General features: G+C 40.4%; 1 protein-coding gene across 1 annotated transcript in view; it reads right to left on the bottom strand.

The window, feature by feature from the left end:
* Positions 1–375: 375 nt before the first annotated feature.
* LOC119649702 overlaps positions 376–18,348 on the bottom strand; it is a 447,461-nt gene continuing 429,488 nt past the window's right edge. Inside the window, exons 11-14 of the mRNA XM_038051973.1 lie at positions 7,694–7,951; positions 7,137–7,388; positions 6,882–7,021; positions 376–1,054 (exon numbers count right to left, since the gene is read on the bottom strand). Of these exons, the coding sequence (XP_037907901.1) occupies positions 890–1,054; positions 6,882–7,021; positions 7,137–7,388; positions 7,694–7,951 (815 nt within the window). The 3' untranslated portion in view covers positions 376–889. The remainder of the gene's footprint in view (positions 1,055–6,881; positions 7,022–7,136; positions 7,389–7,693; positions 7,952–18,348) is intronic.

Genomic DNA, 18,348 nt, shown 5'->3' with positions numbered 1-18,348 from the left:
GTCAAATCACGATACAAATTACACTGCCACTAGTGAGATTTGAACCGCGACCTTCGGTACTAAAGCCTTGTGCTCTAACCACTCAGCTATCCAGATGACAGAAGGAGATGATATGCTCCAAGGTACTACGAAGGCAGGAGGGTCATATCAGTGTTTAAGCTCCCCATGTGACCTTACATTGCAGAGTCGCTGCCTTCTTCTTGGCAGGAATAGAGAAGTGCAAACTGTGTTTTACTCCTTTGATTTTACAGATTCTTTCTATATAAAAGAATTTGGATGAAGGAAGCCTGCCAAAATGTATTCTCTTCCTTGGGCAATTTTCTTAGATCATTCATTCTGTATGGGTGAATACCGTAAAAATAATAAAAATATGTGTTAGGCAATATGCTTGGCGTGTATTTGTACCAAATATCTAATAATACAATATAATACTTCCTTTTTCTCAAATAAATTGAATCTCTACAAAAGATCTAAAGTAATGCGCAACTAAAATCTAATCTTTTTCAGATTCATGTGTACAAATGAAGAATATTCTACTTATGATATGCATACAAAACAGTATTGGTTCGTTCTCAGGCAAAGTGCCAGCTCAATAAAAGTAAGAGATATGTACTCAAAGAAATACTGAAAGTCAAGGGAGGATCCAGATTGTACATATTTCAAAAACTGCAAATCCACTTACGACTAAGTGTCCATAACGAGCATTACAATACCTTGTTGCTTCCTTATTCTATACAATCTAAATCGTTGTTGAAAACGCTATCACTTAACGTACGCTTTAATGTATTCCAAATATCCTATAAACTCCTACTTACAATCAATTTCAATATGTACAATGCAATGATACTAATCTGTTAGCGAACATCCCTCGGCAGAGTCCATTTTTTCCCTATTTGCGATAGAACATATGATATATGGGAAGCGGGTGATTTAGTGTTTGTCGATATGGAACGTTCACGAGGAGCTTGAAAACACATCGGGCTGTATATCCTACTTGGTCGCGAGCAACGTAAACAATCTGATGACTTCCAACTGCGAAGCTGTTCCCGGGAATCTGTAATAAAACAGCAAAAGGGAAAACCGACAGAATATGTTAGAGTGTATTTTCTGATAAAAGATTACTTACTCTAACTCAGTGTGTATGGCTCTACGAAATATAATATAAGATGTGTAAGTTTGTAGTTTATTTCGGATTAGCAGATATATTATCGAGAATATTGTAAAACAGATATCCATAGCAAAATGTGGCTCGGTCATAAATGAATGTATCTCAAATTCTAGATTGAGTCATTGACCTTACTTACTGTAGAGATTATTGTAGTTTGATTAATCATGAATCCCAAAAGAGATTAGGATTTGAACGCTTCAGATATCGAGACAAAAGTTTTATACAAAGCTATTTTATTTGTTTGGCTGTAACGGGAATTCCCACAAAAAGTCTCCATATCCTCCTTGAACTAGGCTGTTTGTGGCATTCAAATAACCCGATTGAATTAACCTAAATAATTTATTATATGAACATACCTTGTAATAAGCGTACGAATGTGTAAAGTACCATGTCAGAGGGGGAGGAGCATACTCTGATATTATAGAAGAGCTCCAAGCACTAACAGAGCCGATGATCAGCACTAAAATAGTCCAGTTAAACCTCCACTAAGCAAAAGCTGCATCAACAATAATTGCAACGGCAAGTTTTAAGGATAACATTGGAATAGTACTGGCTTAAGAACCCTGAGTGTACCGTGAACAAATTTTTGGTCTGCAAGGAGAAAGTATGTAGAGAGCTTGCATCATTCCCAAAAGAAATTTAAGATACGTATGCCTTTGCTAGGATACGACACCGGAATCGGTCATTAAACCTCCGAAGTTCTACAAGAGGGAGGTGCAACCACTTCTTCTCGACTGCAGTGCCAACGCTCGCCGTGAGGTCTGGGAGCAGCGACATTATTCGAAGAGGTCAGTACCTTCTGGAATTCATAGTCACGAACAAGTTACATAACGTAGGAAACACTCCAACATTCATGACCAGCAACAGGCGAGAGGCACTAGGGATAACTCTAGGAAGCACTCTGATGAGTGGCTTGGTCAAGAATGGGAGGGTGCCGGATGAACCTTCTATATCGGATCACAGCATAAGCAGATTCTTCATTGAGGATAAATCGGAATCAATTAATTCCTAATTAGATTAGGAAACACAGGAGAACTGACTGGGATTTCTACACAAGACACCTGAGTGACCTTTAATAATAATAATAACCGTTGGCGCAACACTCCATATTGGATTAGGGCCTTGAAGTTTGTTAGAGCACTTCATTCAAGACCGTAACGGTGCACTACAGTACACTGTAGGAGGCAATGTGGTTAGCATTGCGTTCGCCCGAGATTGTTACCCTGATTTGATTCAGGTACTCATTCACAGCTGAGTCGGCTGGTATCCGACGTCAAATCACGATACAAATCCCACTACCACCAGTGAGATTTGAACCGCAACCTTCCGTGTGACAGCCTTGTGCTCGAACCACTCAGCTATCCGGACAGCTGATCTGAGTGACCTTTAAACCAATGAAATCACCCGCACTAGATAGCAGAGTGGCCTTGAAATAATCTTAGGATCTCTCCTAAGAGTGGTAAGGAGCAGCATAGCCTTGCGATATACACCAAGGGTATGGAGATGGGCAAGAGTAGTCTTTATTCCGAAAGCGAGTAAAAAGTAGGTCATAGGCAACTATATTAGAACTTACGCGTAATCCACGACAATCATCTCCTCCCTCATTACACAACAACAATCCAGCGCGCTTACAGGGGAATTCGAACATCACCAAGAAGAACCTTGCTATCTTAGTAGGAGTACTCACTGGACCTCCTTATATAATTCGCCGTTCTGTTTGTTCACGTTAACTATAGCTTATCAACTGTTTTGTTTCTTTGCCAAGTGGGTACTCTTGCAATTAATTAAACATTAATATCATTATATCCTTTCCTAAGTTTGTGTAACCGATGGGTTTTTGGAATTTAGCCTTTTTTTGGCGCTCAGCTCGAGTGGCGCAACACCATAGAGCTAGAGTTGATTTTGCGCAAGAATATGTTCACTGCACTGTAGCGGAAAAAAACATGCTATCCTCGGATGGCAGTAGAGTAGCCTTAAGATGTCCAGATGGACGTTAGTGTATCTACAGGCATAGACATCAAAAGTTTACTTTATGCGCTACATCTGAAATAGTAGCTTACCAACGAGGCTCCGTAATGGTTGTAGGAGGTATCTTTTACGAGGCTCGTACGTAGTTTGTTCTGCTCGATGGAATGTGGCCGCTCAAAGATACGTGGGAGATGTTCTTCTAGGCCATACCACATTTTTGGCACCATTGGTGACAGCTTCAAATTCATGCTTGACAACGCACTACAAAAACAAACACCCAGACCTTAATGAGGTCGGCAGTCAAGTTTTATGGCGGCATGAAGTCCCGATCTTAACCCTATTGAACACATTTGGGACAACCTCAAAAGACACGTAGAAGCAAGAGTACCAGCTCTTACAACCCTAGGAGGGCTCACGGCTACTTTAGTAGAGGAGTGGTATAATATCTCTCAATTGGCTATTCACCATATCATGGAAGGTTTGCCAAACCGGCTCCAAGAAGTGATAAAGGACAAAAACGGCAATAGTCATTATTACTTTTGCTTTTTTTCTTTAACTGAACATTTTTTTCGAAATTTCTCGGTTTCTTAATTTTCGACGTTTTATAAACGATTTTTTTTCAAAACTTGCTTTTTACTTAGTTTAGTAGTTTCCAACGTACCTTTCATAAATTATCCCCTGGGACAATGTCTAGCACTTGCGCCAAGTAGGTTAGGACACCTGGAAGAATGCTTAATACCAGATGATAGGCTGAAACACCCAGACGTATGAAACATCTAACAATTCTTGTCATTATCATCATCAACAGCGAAACAACCGGTATCCGATCTAGATGACCCGCCCCGGAAACTCGTTAAGCCGAATTTTATCGGGATTTTAACTCGAGGCTCCGGACTCCTTTCGTTGGGGCTCAACAATTTTACGGAGTATTCTTCTCTCGAACGCGGCCAAAACCATGCAATGTTTCTTGCTAAGAACCCAGGTCTCTCTCTATATAAAGACTATCAAGATCATTGCCCTGTATAATAAGAGCTTTGGTCCTATGGTGAGATGTTTCGAGTGAAATAGTTCTTGCAAGCTGAAACAAGCTCCGGGGGCTGCCAACAACCATGTCTGGATTTCATCGTCATAGCTGTTATAGGTTGTGACTTTCGACCCAAGATAGGAGAATTTTTCAACGGTCTCAAAAGATGATGCAACTGATGAACATATTCCAATAGTTTTTCCATCGCTGCCGCACAGAGAAAATCTGGTCTATTGCTGATTTGCATGCAGTGAAGCCTCTTTGGTATGGGCCAATGAACTTCTGGGCATATTGGGATAACCGACCTAGCAAAATAACGGAGAATGTCTTATAGATGATACTCAGCAACGCGATACCTGTATAATTACTGCTCTCCGTGATTTCTCCCTTTTGATGTGTGGGACAGATAAGCCTCTTAAAGTCATTTGGCATTGATCCGCTGTCCCACAATTTGATGAACCTCTTGGTGCAGTTTATCGCCTCCACATTTAACTAATTCGGCTATAATTCTATCGGCTCCTGGCGACTTATGATTGTTAAGTCCAGCAATTGCACCGATTATTTTTTTAATGCAGCTGGCGGGACCTCCAACTCGACGATATTCCTGTTGTTGATCAGTTCATCAAAATGTTCAACCAATCGCTGCAATATGTCTATTCTGTCGGAAATTAGAATCGCCCCTTTATCTCAGCAGGAAAACCATCGAGGTGTATAAGGCTTCATCCTGCTGATATGTGGGTAATAATTGTACTTCTTGAGTTCACAGACTTGTTGGTTCTCCCAGGCTTCCTTTTCCCATCGGTGAAGTCACTTCTTCTCTCGACGGAGTTCGTGATAGGCCTCTGCGCAGACCCGGGTTCTTGAAGAGTGCGGTATTGCCCGGGATGCAGCATTCTTCCGTTCCGTTGTTAGCTTGCAGTTCATTTGCATCTGGTTGTCGGAGGGGATTGAAAGAGGTGTTATAATTCGACCCGTAGGTACAATGTAAATGAGATAGTGATCCGAGTATATATTGGTCCCCTATATTTTCTGAGATTCACTAAGGACGAGAGGTGGCGGCGTTCAGTAAACACTCGGTCAATTTAGTTGAAAGTGGTCTTGTCTGAAGAGGCCCATGAATGTTTGTGGACCACTTTCCGCGGAAACCAGGTGCTTCCAATAACTATTTCGTGCGAAGCTGAATAGTCCGCAGTCTGTTATCGTTGATAAGCTACAGGAGCCAACATATCGCCTGAATACGGGCTCCGTTTCTGCTTGGCTATCAAAATCTCCTAGTATGATTTTGATATAATACTTGGGACCGGCACTCCTGTCAAATATAGGTTTAAACGCCATTCTTTAGTTTATTGGTGTTTTTTAACAGTAAAGGAACACAATAGTTCTTCTGGGACGCGATGCAACACGAATTTTCCCTTGGATCGTTTAGATTGTAGTCTTTTCCGATGTTTTGAATCTAAAGGCCAACTCGGTGTGAGTCTGGTTTCAAAATGAACGTGACATTGATCTAAAGGTCAGCGAAAAGTTGAAAACTGCTACATTTTCAAACTTTCTATCACACTTCATGCCTTGTCTAACGCCCAGAAATGCAGTTACCTCAACAACAAGATCAAGTTGAGACTATTCTGTATTAATATCCTTCATGTGCTGTTCTATGGGAGTAGCACGATGTAGACCAATGTTCTTGTGGAACTGCACTAAGTTGCCTTCGGGTGTGAACAATCACAGTGGGAACTTCTTCGAAATGAAGTAAAGTTTCACTGTTATTGTTGACTATTAGGACATGATCTGTTGATCACCCCGGAAGCCTCATCTTCGGCATAGTTGAAGTGTCAAATAATTTGTGCCACAAAACCCTAGGAGCTCTACAATTTCACCCGGCTTATAAAATTATCTTTAACCTTCTTCATATGCAGATGAAAGCGCACATTACCGTCAATAATTGGAATACCATTTAAAAGGCGCTAGTGATGGATAACTACACATATCAAATATTCAGTGTCAAGACTTTCTAAAGTTTAATTTTACAAACAGATAGCTAAAATAAATATGAAATTCTATACCATAAACCCTTTAACAGGTTAAGCATTACGCATTTGTGAACAAATACTTTAAATACTACAAATATTCTCTTGTGGGAATGGTTAACACCGCATGAACATCTTTAAGTTCCCGTCAATGAAGTTCTCGTTAGGTCCCTTTTAAACTGATTGAGTAAGTTTCAACCACTAAGTAAAATCTACTCTTCTTTTACAAGCACTAGATACTTCCAGACGCTCCAAAACTTTGTTTAAGTATTCTTTAAAAAGTATTAGAAGTTTACCCTGAAATGAATTCAGTATTTCCCCCCTACAATATATGTGTACGTATTTGCATCGATTTCAAGAGCAGTTGATGAAGTTACGTAAGGCTAGGGTACCATTTTTGGGGGAGGTTTTCTGCTTTAACTAAATATCGATATGTTTGCTTATATGAGAGAATTTATGGAATTAAGATATGAGGAAAGCGTAAATATCTCGAATAAATCAAGTATATTCCAGACTGTCAACAATGTTATACATATGTACATATGCCATATACTTATGTGCTGGATAGCGATATCATGCTATCAGTTACAATTTCTCAATTTGATTCTTACCTTTTCATCATCATCAACCTGGAAGCTACACATACTTATATAGAGGATATGGAGGAACCATATTAACACAATTTTCTCCAACTTACATTTGTCCTGGAGATTTCGGTAACGTTCACATTATCCACAAAAATCGGTTCCTTCCAGGAAATTTTTATGCTGTCATCTTGTTCAGTGAGTGTGTACTTTTGGGTCGACGGACAGTATTTTACGGTCGGCGGGCTACCCTCTGTGAAAGAAAATTAGAAAGGTAAACATGACATCACATTTCCACCACGTACAATGCTGATATCCAATGAATTCCGTAGAAGGGATTTGAGAAATTGCTACTGTGTGTCACCTACCCAATACTGTAATGGAGAACGTACAGGACACTGTTAATTTGGAAACAGGATGCCGTGCTGTGTAAGTAATATTCCGAACTCCAATCTCCAGGGCAATTTCGGAATTCCGAAGCCAGTCGGGGCTGATTGTAACATCTCGATCATAATTAACATCAGTTTTCGGTCGAGGGATCCGTAATTTTGCCATACTCTCGTTCGGTGGGGTTTCCAGGACGATGTTTGCAGGGCAAATTAGTTTCGGTGTTGGATAGCCTGAAAATTTGCAGTTTCGAATTAAATTAGCAAAACAAATAACACGAATGGGTATTGTAGTATTATCAGATAATTCCGGGGGCAATGTAGTATTATGTTCACATTAAGATAGTTTCAGTTCGAGGAAATGCGAGGAGGGAACATTGCTCCGGAGAGGAACGGGCAATGTTTGCAATTACTTTCTGTGTTTACACATTTTACGTTTTGCTGTGAAGTTTTTGCTCGATATGCAAGTAAACTCGCAACTGTGCGAGGAGAAATGTAACATTGATAAAAAAATATAATCAGAAAACCGCAATACGTACGTATACAAATCCCGTCGCTTTCACCAACCCAAATGCCACTTGCGCTGCACTGTTTTGAGAATTTCCCATCTATACGGAACCCTGTGGGACAACGAAGGACGCACTGGCTGCCAGGACGATTTGTTATTCTTCGACGACCACCCGATCCGTTGGCATCTGCTCCAATAATGTCACTGGCAATGGGACGACTGCATTCCAGATATCCATGTTTGGGGGGGAACAGTGGAGGGCACGAAGTATCTGCTGAGCTGTTAGCCACTGAAAAGAAATGTTGAAAAATGCAGGACAAGGTTAGAAAAAACTGTTGGACCGGAAAACAAAAATGCATTTCTGGTCAGTGGAGCTTTCGTTTGGTTTTTAAATATAGATTTTTGCAGATTTGGTGATGACAAACATCAAGGGAAAGGGTGAGTGGTACAATTCGTAACATTAGGTTTGTTTTATGACGTTTACTCATAATATTTTCATGACTCAAACATGTATACATAGAAGGAGTTTATATATGCATTGGAAAGAGGTTTCATTCTAAAAAATCCTTACGCTCACATTCTTTTTGGTCTTGCCTAAATTGTTGATATTAATGTTGTTTGTCCACTCTCTTGAACATAGAAAATTCAGTACACTACCATTCCCTTTTATCCTTAAAATTAGAGCGGATTAAATTTGAAATGCTTCTGTGGTTATTTATTTACCACATACTCTTTGCATCGCCTTACCTTCCCTGCACATTCATTGTACAGCTCGTGGATACCATTGAGCGGCAGCACGAATAGACAACATATTATCAAGCAATTTTAGAAAGTACTTTTATTGACTTTCTATCAAGTTAAATTCAATTAGTCAACGAAGAATTGATAAAGGTCGAACGTGCCGGACGATTTTATAGCTTTTCTAGCGACAATTTATTTCAACTTAGAGCCTATTTCCGAAGAGTTATTACACTCGATAGTGGCTCAATTCTACGTGATTGGGATGCCGAATTATTGTATTATGCTGGCAAGAACACAAATTGTTCTAATAGATGTTTTACAGAATTTCTAAAGCATTGAATATGGTTGAAAGAATTTAGAAAGCACACCCTGGGGACATGATGCTGTTTACTCGGTTTTATCTTCCTCATCCAATATTATCAGAATGTGGGACAAAGTATTGTACCCAATTTTATCTATAATAGGAATGAGCCGACGATTTTGTTATGATTTATCCGGATGAAAATCCATGCCCCAATTTAAGATCCACTTCCGCGAGAAGTTCTTGGAAAATGCATGTTGTTTCATGTAATCAATGGGGACTATTTGAATTTTGACGTTATTACTCCATTTCTTCTTAGGAAATGCTGCAAGTTGTCTATTTCAACAAACCTATCTTCTGTGCCATGCGCGTGTATCAGTCGAAAGAATCAATACGCGAGCTAAATGGGAATTAAAAAAACGGCTCGACCGTGCACTTGGAGCTGTAGAACCCCGGACCCCAGTGCCGCGATCGAAAGGGACATCCCCCAATAGAATGGCCTGCGAATGCCAAGGCAGAGAAGGCCGTGCCTCCCCATAGAAGTATCAATTGAGGATGCGATCTGTCGTGGATCTCTCCTTTCGATCGCGGCACTCTGGTCTGGAATTTATGGTTAAGCGCTCGTGGTTGTGCCGTTATTTTTTTTTTAATTGTCATTTAACTCCCGTGTTGATACATTCCACTGATACACGGGCGTTAGGTTTGTTGAAATAGACAACCTGCAGCGGTTCCCAATGGTCACATGAGATAATATGCATTCCCGGTGCACTTCATAGACCGTCTCTTTGTCCAAATGTTCTGATAATTGGTTCAACCCTCTCCGAGTAAGTCGGCTGTGACAGATCGGCATTGAATTGATTTTAATAAGGTTTTGTTTCACACCTTAAAAGCAAAGGATATTGGTAAGAAATAATTATATAACCCAATATGAACAAACCTAAAAACGGGACGAAATGTACCAACTGCTCCTCCAGGTCGGGGGTTGGGTAGGGCTGACAACCCTATACGGAAAACCGATGCTACGAAGTCACGGAAGCAGGCTTGGACCGGATGGATTTTACAACGACAAACCCGGCAACGACAACGGATTAACGATTTGCGCATTTTCTCATGAGCTGAGCAGCTAGCCAATCCCCTGTCCCAATATAAGGTTGATGTAACAGCGTTACAAGAGATGTGATGGACAGGGACCAGTTTCCTGGAGAAGAGCCACTACACCGTATATTATAGCGGTCATCCAGTAAACCATGTGCTCGAAGTAGGTTTCTTAGTCAGCCAAAAAATAGAACCTGCTGTTATCGGCTTTGGAAATATAAGCGAAAGGCTATGCACTCTGCGTTTGTGAGGCAAATTTAGAAATATAAACCACATAAACGTTAACGCCCCCACAGAAAAGACTGCAGAGTCGGAGAATGACATCTTCTACGCAGCAGTTGGGCGGATCCACGAAGCACGTCCCAAGTATGATATCAAAATCATACTTGGAGATTTCAACAGTCAAGTAGGGATGAAGCCCGTATTCAGGCGATACGTTGGCTCACATACCTTACATAGGGATACCAATGATAACAGACTGCGGACTATTTAGTTAGCAGTATCGTACGAAATGGTTGTTGGCAGTAACTGGTTTGCGCGGAAAACGGTCCACAAACATACATGGGCCTCTCCAGACGGGACCACTTTCAACCAAATCGACCACGTGCTGATTGAACGCCGCCACCTCTCAGCCTTGATGAATTTCACAACATATAGGGGGGGCCATAATAGACTCGGACCACTATCTCGTTGGCATGGTGCTCCGAGCTCGAATTAAGACACCACCTCCAATCCCCTCTGACAATCAGGTGAGAGTGAATACCGAAGCCATTCACAACACAGCCGATCGCAACACATATAAGTGGGAAATGGATGCCGCAATAATCGCAGTCAACAGTGATCCTGGAGATGAAGCATTAACAAATGATCTTCACAATCACCTGAAGAACATTATCATTGATGCGGCCACAAAGATATTTGGCTCCAGCCGCAAGAAAAGTCGAAACGGCTGGTTTGACGATGAATGTACGCTAACAACGGAACGGAAGAATGCCGCATACCGAACGATGGCACCCGCAGAGACTTATCGCGAACTCCGGCGAGCGGAGAAGAAGTCTTTTAACTAGAAAAGTACAAACAGCAACCGCACCAGGCGCGCAAGTTTTATCAACAGGTCAGCAGGATGAAGCCTTATACACCTCGATGTTCATCCTGCCGGGACAATGAGGGAAATCTAATTTCCGACAGAATGGGCATATTGGAGCGATGGGCTGAGTATTTAATGAACTGCTCAACAACCAAAATATCAGCGAGTTGGAGGTACCGCCAACTGAAGACGACGGACAAATACTGCCACAAAGAATAGAAATTACAGCCGAATTGGCTAAATATGGAGGCAACCAATTACACCAATTACACCAACTTGTGCTCAAGGTATGGGACAGCGAATCAAGGCGACAGGCAAAGAGGTATTATCTGTCTCATACATAAAAAGGGGGATATTATGCAGTGCAGCAATTATAGAGGTATCACGTTGCTGAATACCATCTATAAGATCTCCTAAATCTTGCTAGGCCGGACAGCCCCATACGCCCAGAATATCATTCACCTATAACAATGAGGCTTCACTCCAGGCAAATCAGGAACAGATCAGATTTTTTCTCTGCGGCAAGCGATGGAAAAACTGTTGGGATATGGACATCAGCCACCATAGCCAGAGTAAAACTATACACAGTCATGAGAGGATTTGGTATCGCAAGACTGACTAGGCTGACTCTGACCAATGTGCGAGGCCAGATAAAAGTAGCAGGATCGCTTTCGAGACCATTCAACATCAACAACGGTCTACCACAAGGGGATGCCCTATCATGCGTCCTCTTCAACTTGGCCCTGCAGAAATTGATTCGCGATGCTGATATCGACATGTCGATATCGACATCATGGGCAGATCGAGCAGGCGGCGCGAGATTTTGGACTGCACATTAATGAAGCAAGACGAAGCATATGGTGGCAATATCAGCGTCAAAACCAAAAGAACGAACAATATCGAATCGCACTGGTCAAACGAAAAGCGTTTGAGAGAAGAATGCTCCGAAGAATTTTTGGTCCCCTACATGAGGATGGACGATTTCGTAGCCTACATAACGGCGAAATCTATGAACCACGACCGTCAAGTTTGACAAAGCGCGACATTGAATTACGAGTAGTTGGCTCCAATAGGGAACATACTTTAAAGCGCCGGTTAATAAGTGAGAAGCTGCCCCAAAAAAAAAAACATTGGCCAAACGAATAAGTTGGTTCAGGCTCGAGTTAGGTATTTATTTAAGGGAGGTGAAATAGACCAAACACCAGAGCAGACAACACATCAGATCATCTGTAGCGAAGCATATAATAGAAGAAGGACCCACAATGGACCAAAAGGTAGAACATGCGAAACCTTCTGCATAAACCAAAACCTCATTAAAATCGATTTAATATTGGTCTATCTGCCTATCTGTCGCATTCAATTTATTCGGAAACGACTGGACCCGTTGTGACGAGATTGGGGCTCTTCACACATGTGAAAAAAGAGCGTAAATTTATTTAACAGAATATAGCAGACGGGGTATGAAATGAAAGTGTCAATTAGCACTTTTTAAAACTATACATATGTGTGGACTATAAAAAGGCAAAATAAATAATATAGTAGTAGTAGTAGGCTAATGAAAATGTACATATTATACTTGAACACAATTTTTATCATTCTAGGAAAATATCTTGCTTTTTTTTTGGAAATCAATAATTACAAACTTAATTTATCCAATCATCAAATTATTTGTATAACAAGAATTAAATTCAGCGGTAAAACACAATGCATTACTAGATCGTTTTAAATTAATGAAGACATTTCGATCCGCGCACTTGGTATAGAACTTTTAATTAATTTTTTCGAATAGTTAGGACCAAACTTTTTCAACTCTATTTTTCCCATTTTTTTTGCAAATCGGTATGAGCTAATCTGCAGCTTATTCTGAATAATATCCTAAGCCTTTACCACTCGTTATATTATACAAAAACCTTTAACATGCGAAAACCCCGCGTGTGCTTTCGCCGTTAGAATAATGCCTAAATTGATGAAATTTTCTTTAGGAGTATTAACTTTCCAAACGTAATCTGATTTCTGATTCAATCGAAAAGCAGGAATCAATAATGCTTTTCACTATAAAACAAGCTTCATCTCTCTTTATATAGTAAATAAGGAAAATTGTACTCTGTCCTGCAAATTTTTCCATTAACATCAGTAGTAGTTTGTTATAATACAATATTATACATTCACTGCCTGCAAATCCTTCACTTCCATAGAATATTTATCTTTAAACATTGGATTTTTTAGCCACGAACATTTTCCCAATTTAATTTGTTATGTATTGTATTTATAATACCATTAAATGCAGCTTAAGCGGATGGATTAGCTTAAACATGTTTTCTTTCTTTGAGAGGAAATGACGAGTAAATTTAAATAGCTTTTAAGGTTTGAATTGGAAGGTGGTTATTTACCCAAAGTTCTAAGTAAAAGTTTTATGTTTTTTAAGTTAGTTTTCTTTATTGGCTTATAGTAATGTAAAATTGATACAGATGCCTATTTCGGGGACCAATTGTCTCCTACCTCAGTGTTCTATTTGCTGAATTTTTTTCATTATGATTTTGGACTTTTTAAAGCGGTTTGCTTGTCCTTTTTCCTAGTTTTTTCCTAGAAGTTCTATCAAGGTAGAAAAGTTGTTGCCTATGACTGTGTTTAGTCTTGTGGAGGCTTTGGTATGGGTCTACATAGTTTCTTAGCGTCGTTTATTTCCTTCAATATATCGGCGTTATCCAATACCAAATGGTGTCCTTGCTCAATTACATGTTTGGCAACTGCAGACTTTATGTGTGAGTTATCACACTCTGTTGCGGATTTGGTCTCTTTAATGTGTTCTAACACCCTTGTGTAGACTAGCCGTTCGATCTACCCTATATAAATTATGTCGCAGTGTGGGTCAGAAATCTTGTATATGCCGCTTTCTCAGTATAATCTTTTTTATCCTTAACCGATTGTATCCGAGTCCTCAGTAAGCATCGTTTGCTGGTTGAGGTAACTCGGAATCCAAGTTTATATAGTTTCCTTCTGGTGTTCTGATGTTCTGCTTCAAATCCAAACAGGTTACTGTTACCCATTGCCTTGGTTCTTTGTTTGGCTCCAGGAGGAATGCCGAACGTTGTTGTCTTGAGGGCACAACAGGAATTGCACCCATCTTTCTTAGTTGTGTCCAGGATGTAATTTGTCTCAGTATTTCTTCTTCCTTCGTTGAGCGCTGTTGAGCCCATCCTGTGGAATTGTAGTGGAAATCGTAGTTTGAGGTGTATGCGATGGTTCGTTGTGTTGAGGTTTCCTGTAAATGTCGAATTCAAAGTCCCTCGTTCCCACATTAATATTAGATCCAGGAGAGTTATCCTCCCTTCTTTTTCGATCTTTATGGTGAATTCAATTTGTCCGCGGTGGAGTTTCTTGAGGATCATTTTCGTTTCTCCCCTTTTGAAGATTGCCAGTACATTGTTCACGTATCTGATCCAAAATCTCAGGAGTGTGCCAGCCTCCTCTCGTTCATTTTTCAGATTCTCCATAAAAACTTTGCACAGCAGTGGTGAGAGGGATTAGCATTAGGTGCAATTCGGGACTGAAACTATCTCGAAAACCCATGTGTACACAATGACATAAAACTTTTTCTAAAGGACACCGTCGACGAAATGGCTTCTTAAGTAGACCTTTGTTAGGGAATGTATCATTAGAGAGGAACTTGGTTGGTTTCCTTAACTTCTTTCCCCGTTATTCCGAAGAAGGAGAAGATTTTCTCAGTCCCATAGTCACCTGTGATGAGACATGGGTTCACCACTCTACGCCCTAATCAAAACGAGTCAGCGGAAAGTGGAGACTAAGACATGAAGCACTAATATAGGCGAAAATGCAATTGAAACTGAACTCCTCAGCCTTCAGCTTTTTGTGACGACAGAATTAGGAAACTTCCAAAACGGCGAAAGAAAAAAGGTTTTGAAATTGTTTCGAAATTGAAAAAAATTCTCGTTTAGATGTGACTGATCTTTGTATTTCTATATTTTAGAAATTTATCAATTAAATCCCCAAGGATCCATCTAGAGGTACGAAATTTAACAGGAGCTTAAAGGATAATATAAGACATAATTCTGAAAGTCAACACAAATACAAAACCTTGCATAGCTGAAGCGTCCGGTTTATTTTTATTCCATTTTTCGCTTAACTACCTTGAAGGCTTCGGTCAACTGTATATTATTCATCGTAGTTTTCTTGAAAATTTTGTGTTTTTCATTGATCAGCAGACTTTTAATAGGGTTGAGTTCCTATGAATTAACAGGCCGATCAAAAGCTCTTGCTTGGCTTTTTCCTAAAAAAATCTGTTCTTTTTGGCATGGAACAGAGTCGTATGCAAATATAAAGTCGCTTTTCCATCCGTGTATTTTGAGTATCATTTTCTCCATCTCCAAAACCTTTATATATTGGTCCCCTCACATTGTCTTTTGCTCAATTTATAGGCACCCTGTCTTTTTGTTGCCAATCATTGACCAGGCTTTAATGCTGAATGCTTGACGCTTATTACGGTGCAATTTTCTTTACATTTTTCACCAGGTCTTCCTCACATAAATGATTTGTAAGTCGATGTCAATATCGATGATGAGGTTAACCTTTTACAACCATATTTACTATCCCATTTGTTGTTAATTGTAATTTCGCACCAACTATCTGTTTGATATGTCTATATCGCGGCCATGAAACGTTACAACTATGAAAAACTATTCCGCTCGAGATATCTCACCCTAGGGTCAAAACTCTTACCGTATAAGATGATCTTGCCAGTCCTCAAGTAATCCTTGGAGGCTTGGGTTCTTAGCAAGAAAAATTGCGAACTTCTGGCCGCGTTCGAGAGAAGAATCCTCTGAAGAATTTTCGGCACCCTACATGAAAATGGACGATTCCGTAGCCTACATAACGACGAAATTTATGAGCGATACCATGACCGTCCGGTTGTGAATAAAATCCGGCTCAATAAGTTACTGTGGACGGGTGACTTAATCCGTATAGATGAGGATGGTCCAGCCCGGAAAGTCTATGGTAGAAAAAGAAGACGGGGCAGACCCTGCCTGAGATGGAGCAATGGCCTAGGTCAGGACGCCAGACAGCTTTTAGGGATGTCGAGTTGGTGGACCTCGGTGCCCAGGAACCAGGATGTCTGGAGTTCCTTATTAGGGCAGGCCTAGACCGGATACCGGTTGTTGTGTTTGATATCAATGTCAGTATTTGTTATAGACTTTTCTATTTCAAAAATCAACCTTTTTATCTGAGAATTTTTCCGCGGAAAAGATCTCAATATTTCTTCATAAAAAAATCTATACAATAAAAATATATATCCAAAGGCTAAAAACTAAGTAATGCATTTAGAGCTGCGCCGTTTGTTGTGCTCATGGTATCGGTTCTTTCCAGGGCGGCCAGTTTAACAACAGTAAAAAAATATTATCTCACCTTAACCCTCAAACTATGGATTCTCCATATTACCACACAGTCCCTAGGCTGTGAGAACTCATTTCATCTTTACATTTATATGTTTGTTCCAAAAAATCTCCAAGATGTTTCGCTTCTTTGAAAAGTTGAAAGGTCGTCTCCCTCATTTCTGGAGGGCAATCACCTTTTTGTAAATAATACCACTATTTATTTATTGGAATTTACTGAGTCTATGACGGAGGCACCAACTGTCAATCGAATCATCGGCACGTTGTATATTTCTACACGCTTTCCGAGACCCCGATCAGGAGCTAGCAAAGCCATGTCATGAACATAGGTTGGAGCGTGTATTGGTAATTTTTTCAGTTTGCATAATAGTGAGCCGATCAACATTCTCCATAGAAGCACCTACAACGCACTTCCTAGAGTGCAGCTTTTATTATTTCTGCTGTTAGATAGTGATCGACACCCACCTCAGCACGCAGCAATCCTATATTTTAGCATAGTGTAGATTCAATTAATCAAAGTATCATCGAAACCAGTCGCTCTGGCGGCTTCAGAAAGTTTCTGAAACAGCGCACAATCGAACGCCCCTTCAATGTCCACGAACACACCCCTCGCGTACTCACTCTTCAGAGATGCTTCCCCTATTTTCGAAACCGCAGAAAGAAGAACAGACTCACAGGACTTTCCACGCTGCTAAGCATGTTGGCTTTCATTTAGTGGGTGCAATCTTAGCGCCTTCCCACGAATATGAAGCTCAATCAGTCACGCCAAATCTTTCGGCGAGAACGATGTGAAGCAGGTATATCTGAAATTCTTGGGGTTTAAATAGTTATCTTTCCCAGACTTTGGTATGAAGACTGCCTTAATCTTCTGTCAAGATGTTGGCATATAGCTCAAAGCAAGATATGCTAGAAAAATATTTCATATCAGTTGTTCTAAGTGCTCTATACCCTCCTTTATCATCGCTGGATAGATGTCATCGTTCCCAGGTGCTTTGAAGTGTTTAAAGGACAATAAGGTAGCTCTTACTTTTTCATTGGTAACAAATGCTTTCACAGTATTCCAATTCACCTTGCAAGGTTTACGTGTTGAGCGAGTTGCAGGTGCCGCCAACTCTCTCCCTTCCACTTCCCTCACTGTCACTGATTCCACTCCGTTGTTCATGAAATTGTTATGCGGTTTTCTAAGAAAGTTGAACATGGCCGACTCATCACTTTTCTAGTTCATTATAATATTCTCTAAATAAATTTCATTTCGAGCACTTAACTCTTATATTCACGCTATCAGTTCCTGAAGTTTAACCAGCCTTCATTCATACTGCTTTTACAAACACGGTTCAGAAATCATCTAGTTGATTTCCTGAGTTTTTCTAGTTCGCAATTACACCAAGGAACCGTTTTGCCTCATGAAATGGAACAAGCATCTTCATAGCATTCTAAAGGTGTGCGCTTCAAAGTTTCCAATTCATCTTCTAGCGCCGAAGGACTCCTTAGCCGACTAGAAAGTTGCACTTTGTTGCCAAGAAAATGCTTGAACTTTGTCCAATCCGTTCTTCTAGGATTCCGTCTTTATATTACAAAATGTTCGCCTGCAATAGTCTGGCTGAATTGTAGGTATCGGTGATCTGGCGGTGAGAATTCGTCTAGCACTCGTCTGTGTGAGTAACTCTAACAAATTTGAAGTGCAGATTGTTTGGTCAACGACTTCACTTTTTCACGGTCCCAAGAACGCTTCTGGTCTTATATAAGTTTCATCATGAAAGATCCTAGCCCCCATCATCATCATCATCAACAACGCAACAACCGGTATCCGGTCTAGGCCTGCCCTAGTGAGAAACTCCAGATATCCCGGATTTGCGCCAACGTCCACCAATTCGATATCCCTAAAAGCTGTCTGGCGTCCTAACCTAAGTCATCGTTCCATCTTAGGCAGGGTCTGTCTCATCTTTTTTTTTCTATATTGCCCTTATAAAGTTTCCGGGCTGGATCATCCTCATCCATACGAATTAAGTGATCCGCCCACCGTAACCTATTCAGCCGGATTTTATCCACAACCG

The sequence above is a fragment of the Hermetia illucens genome, chromosome 2, assembly GCF_905115235.1.
Source record: "Hermetia illucens chromosome 2, iHerIll2.2.curated.20191125, whole genome shotgun sequence".
Classification (NCBI taxonomy): Eukaryota; Metazoa; Arthropoda; class Insecta; order Diptera; family Stratiomyidae; genus Hermetia; species Hermetia illucens.
The sequence above is the reverse complement of the archived record's forward strand: the minus strand, read 5'-3'. Positions and strand labels throughout refer to the sequence as shown.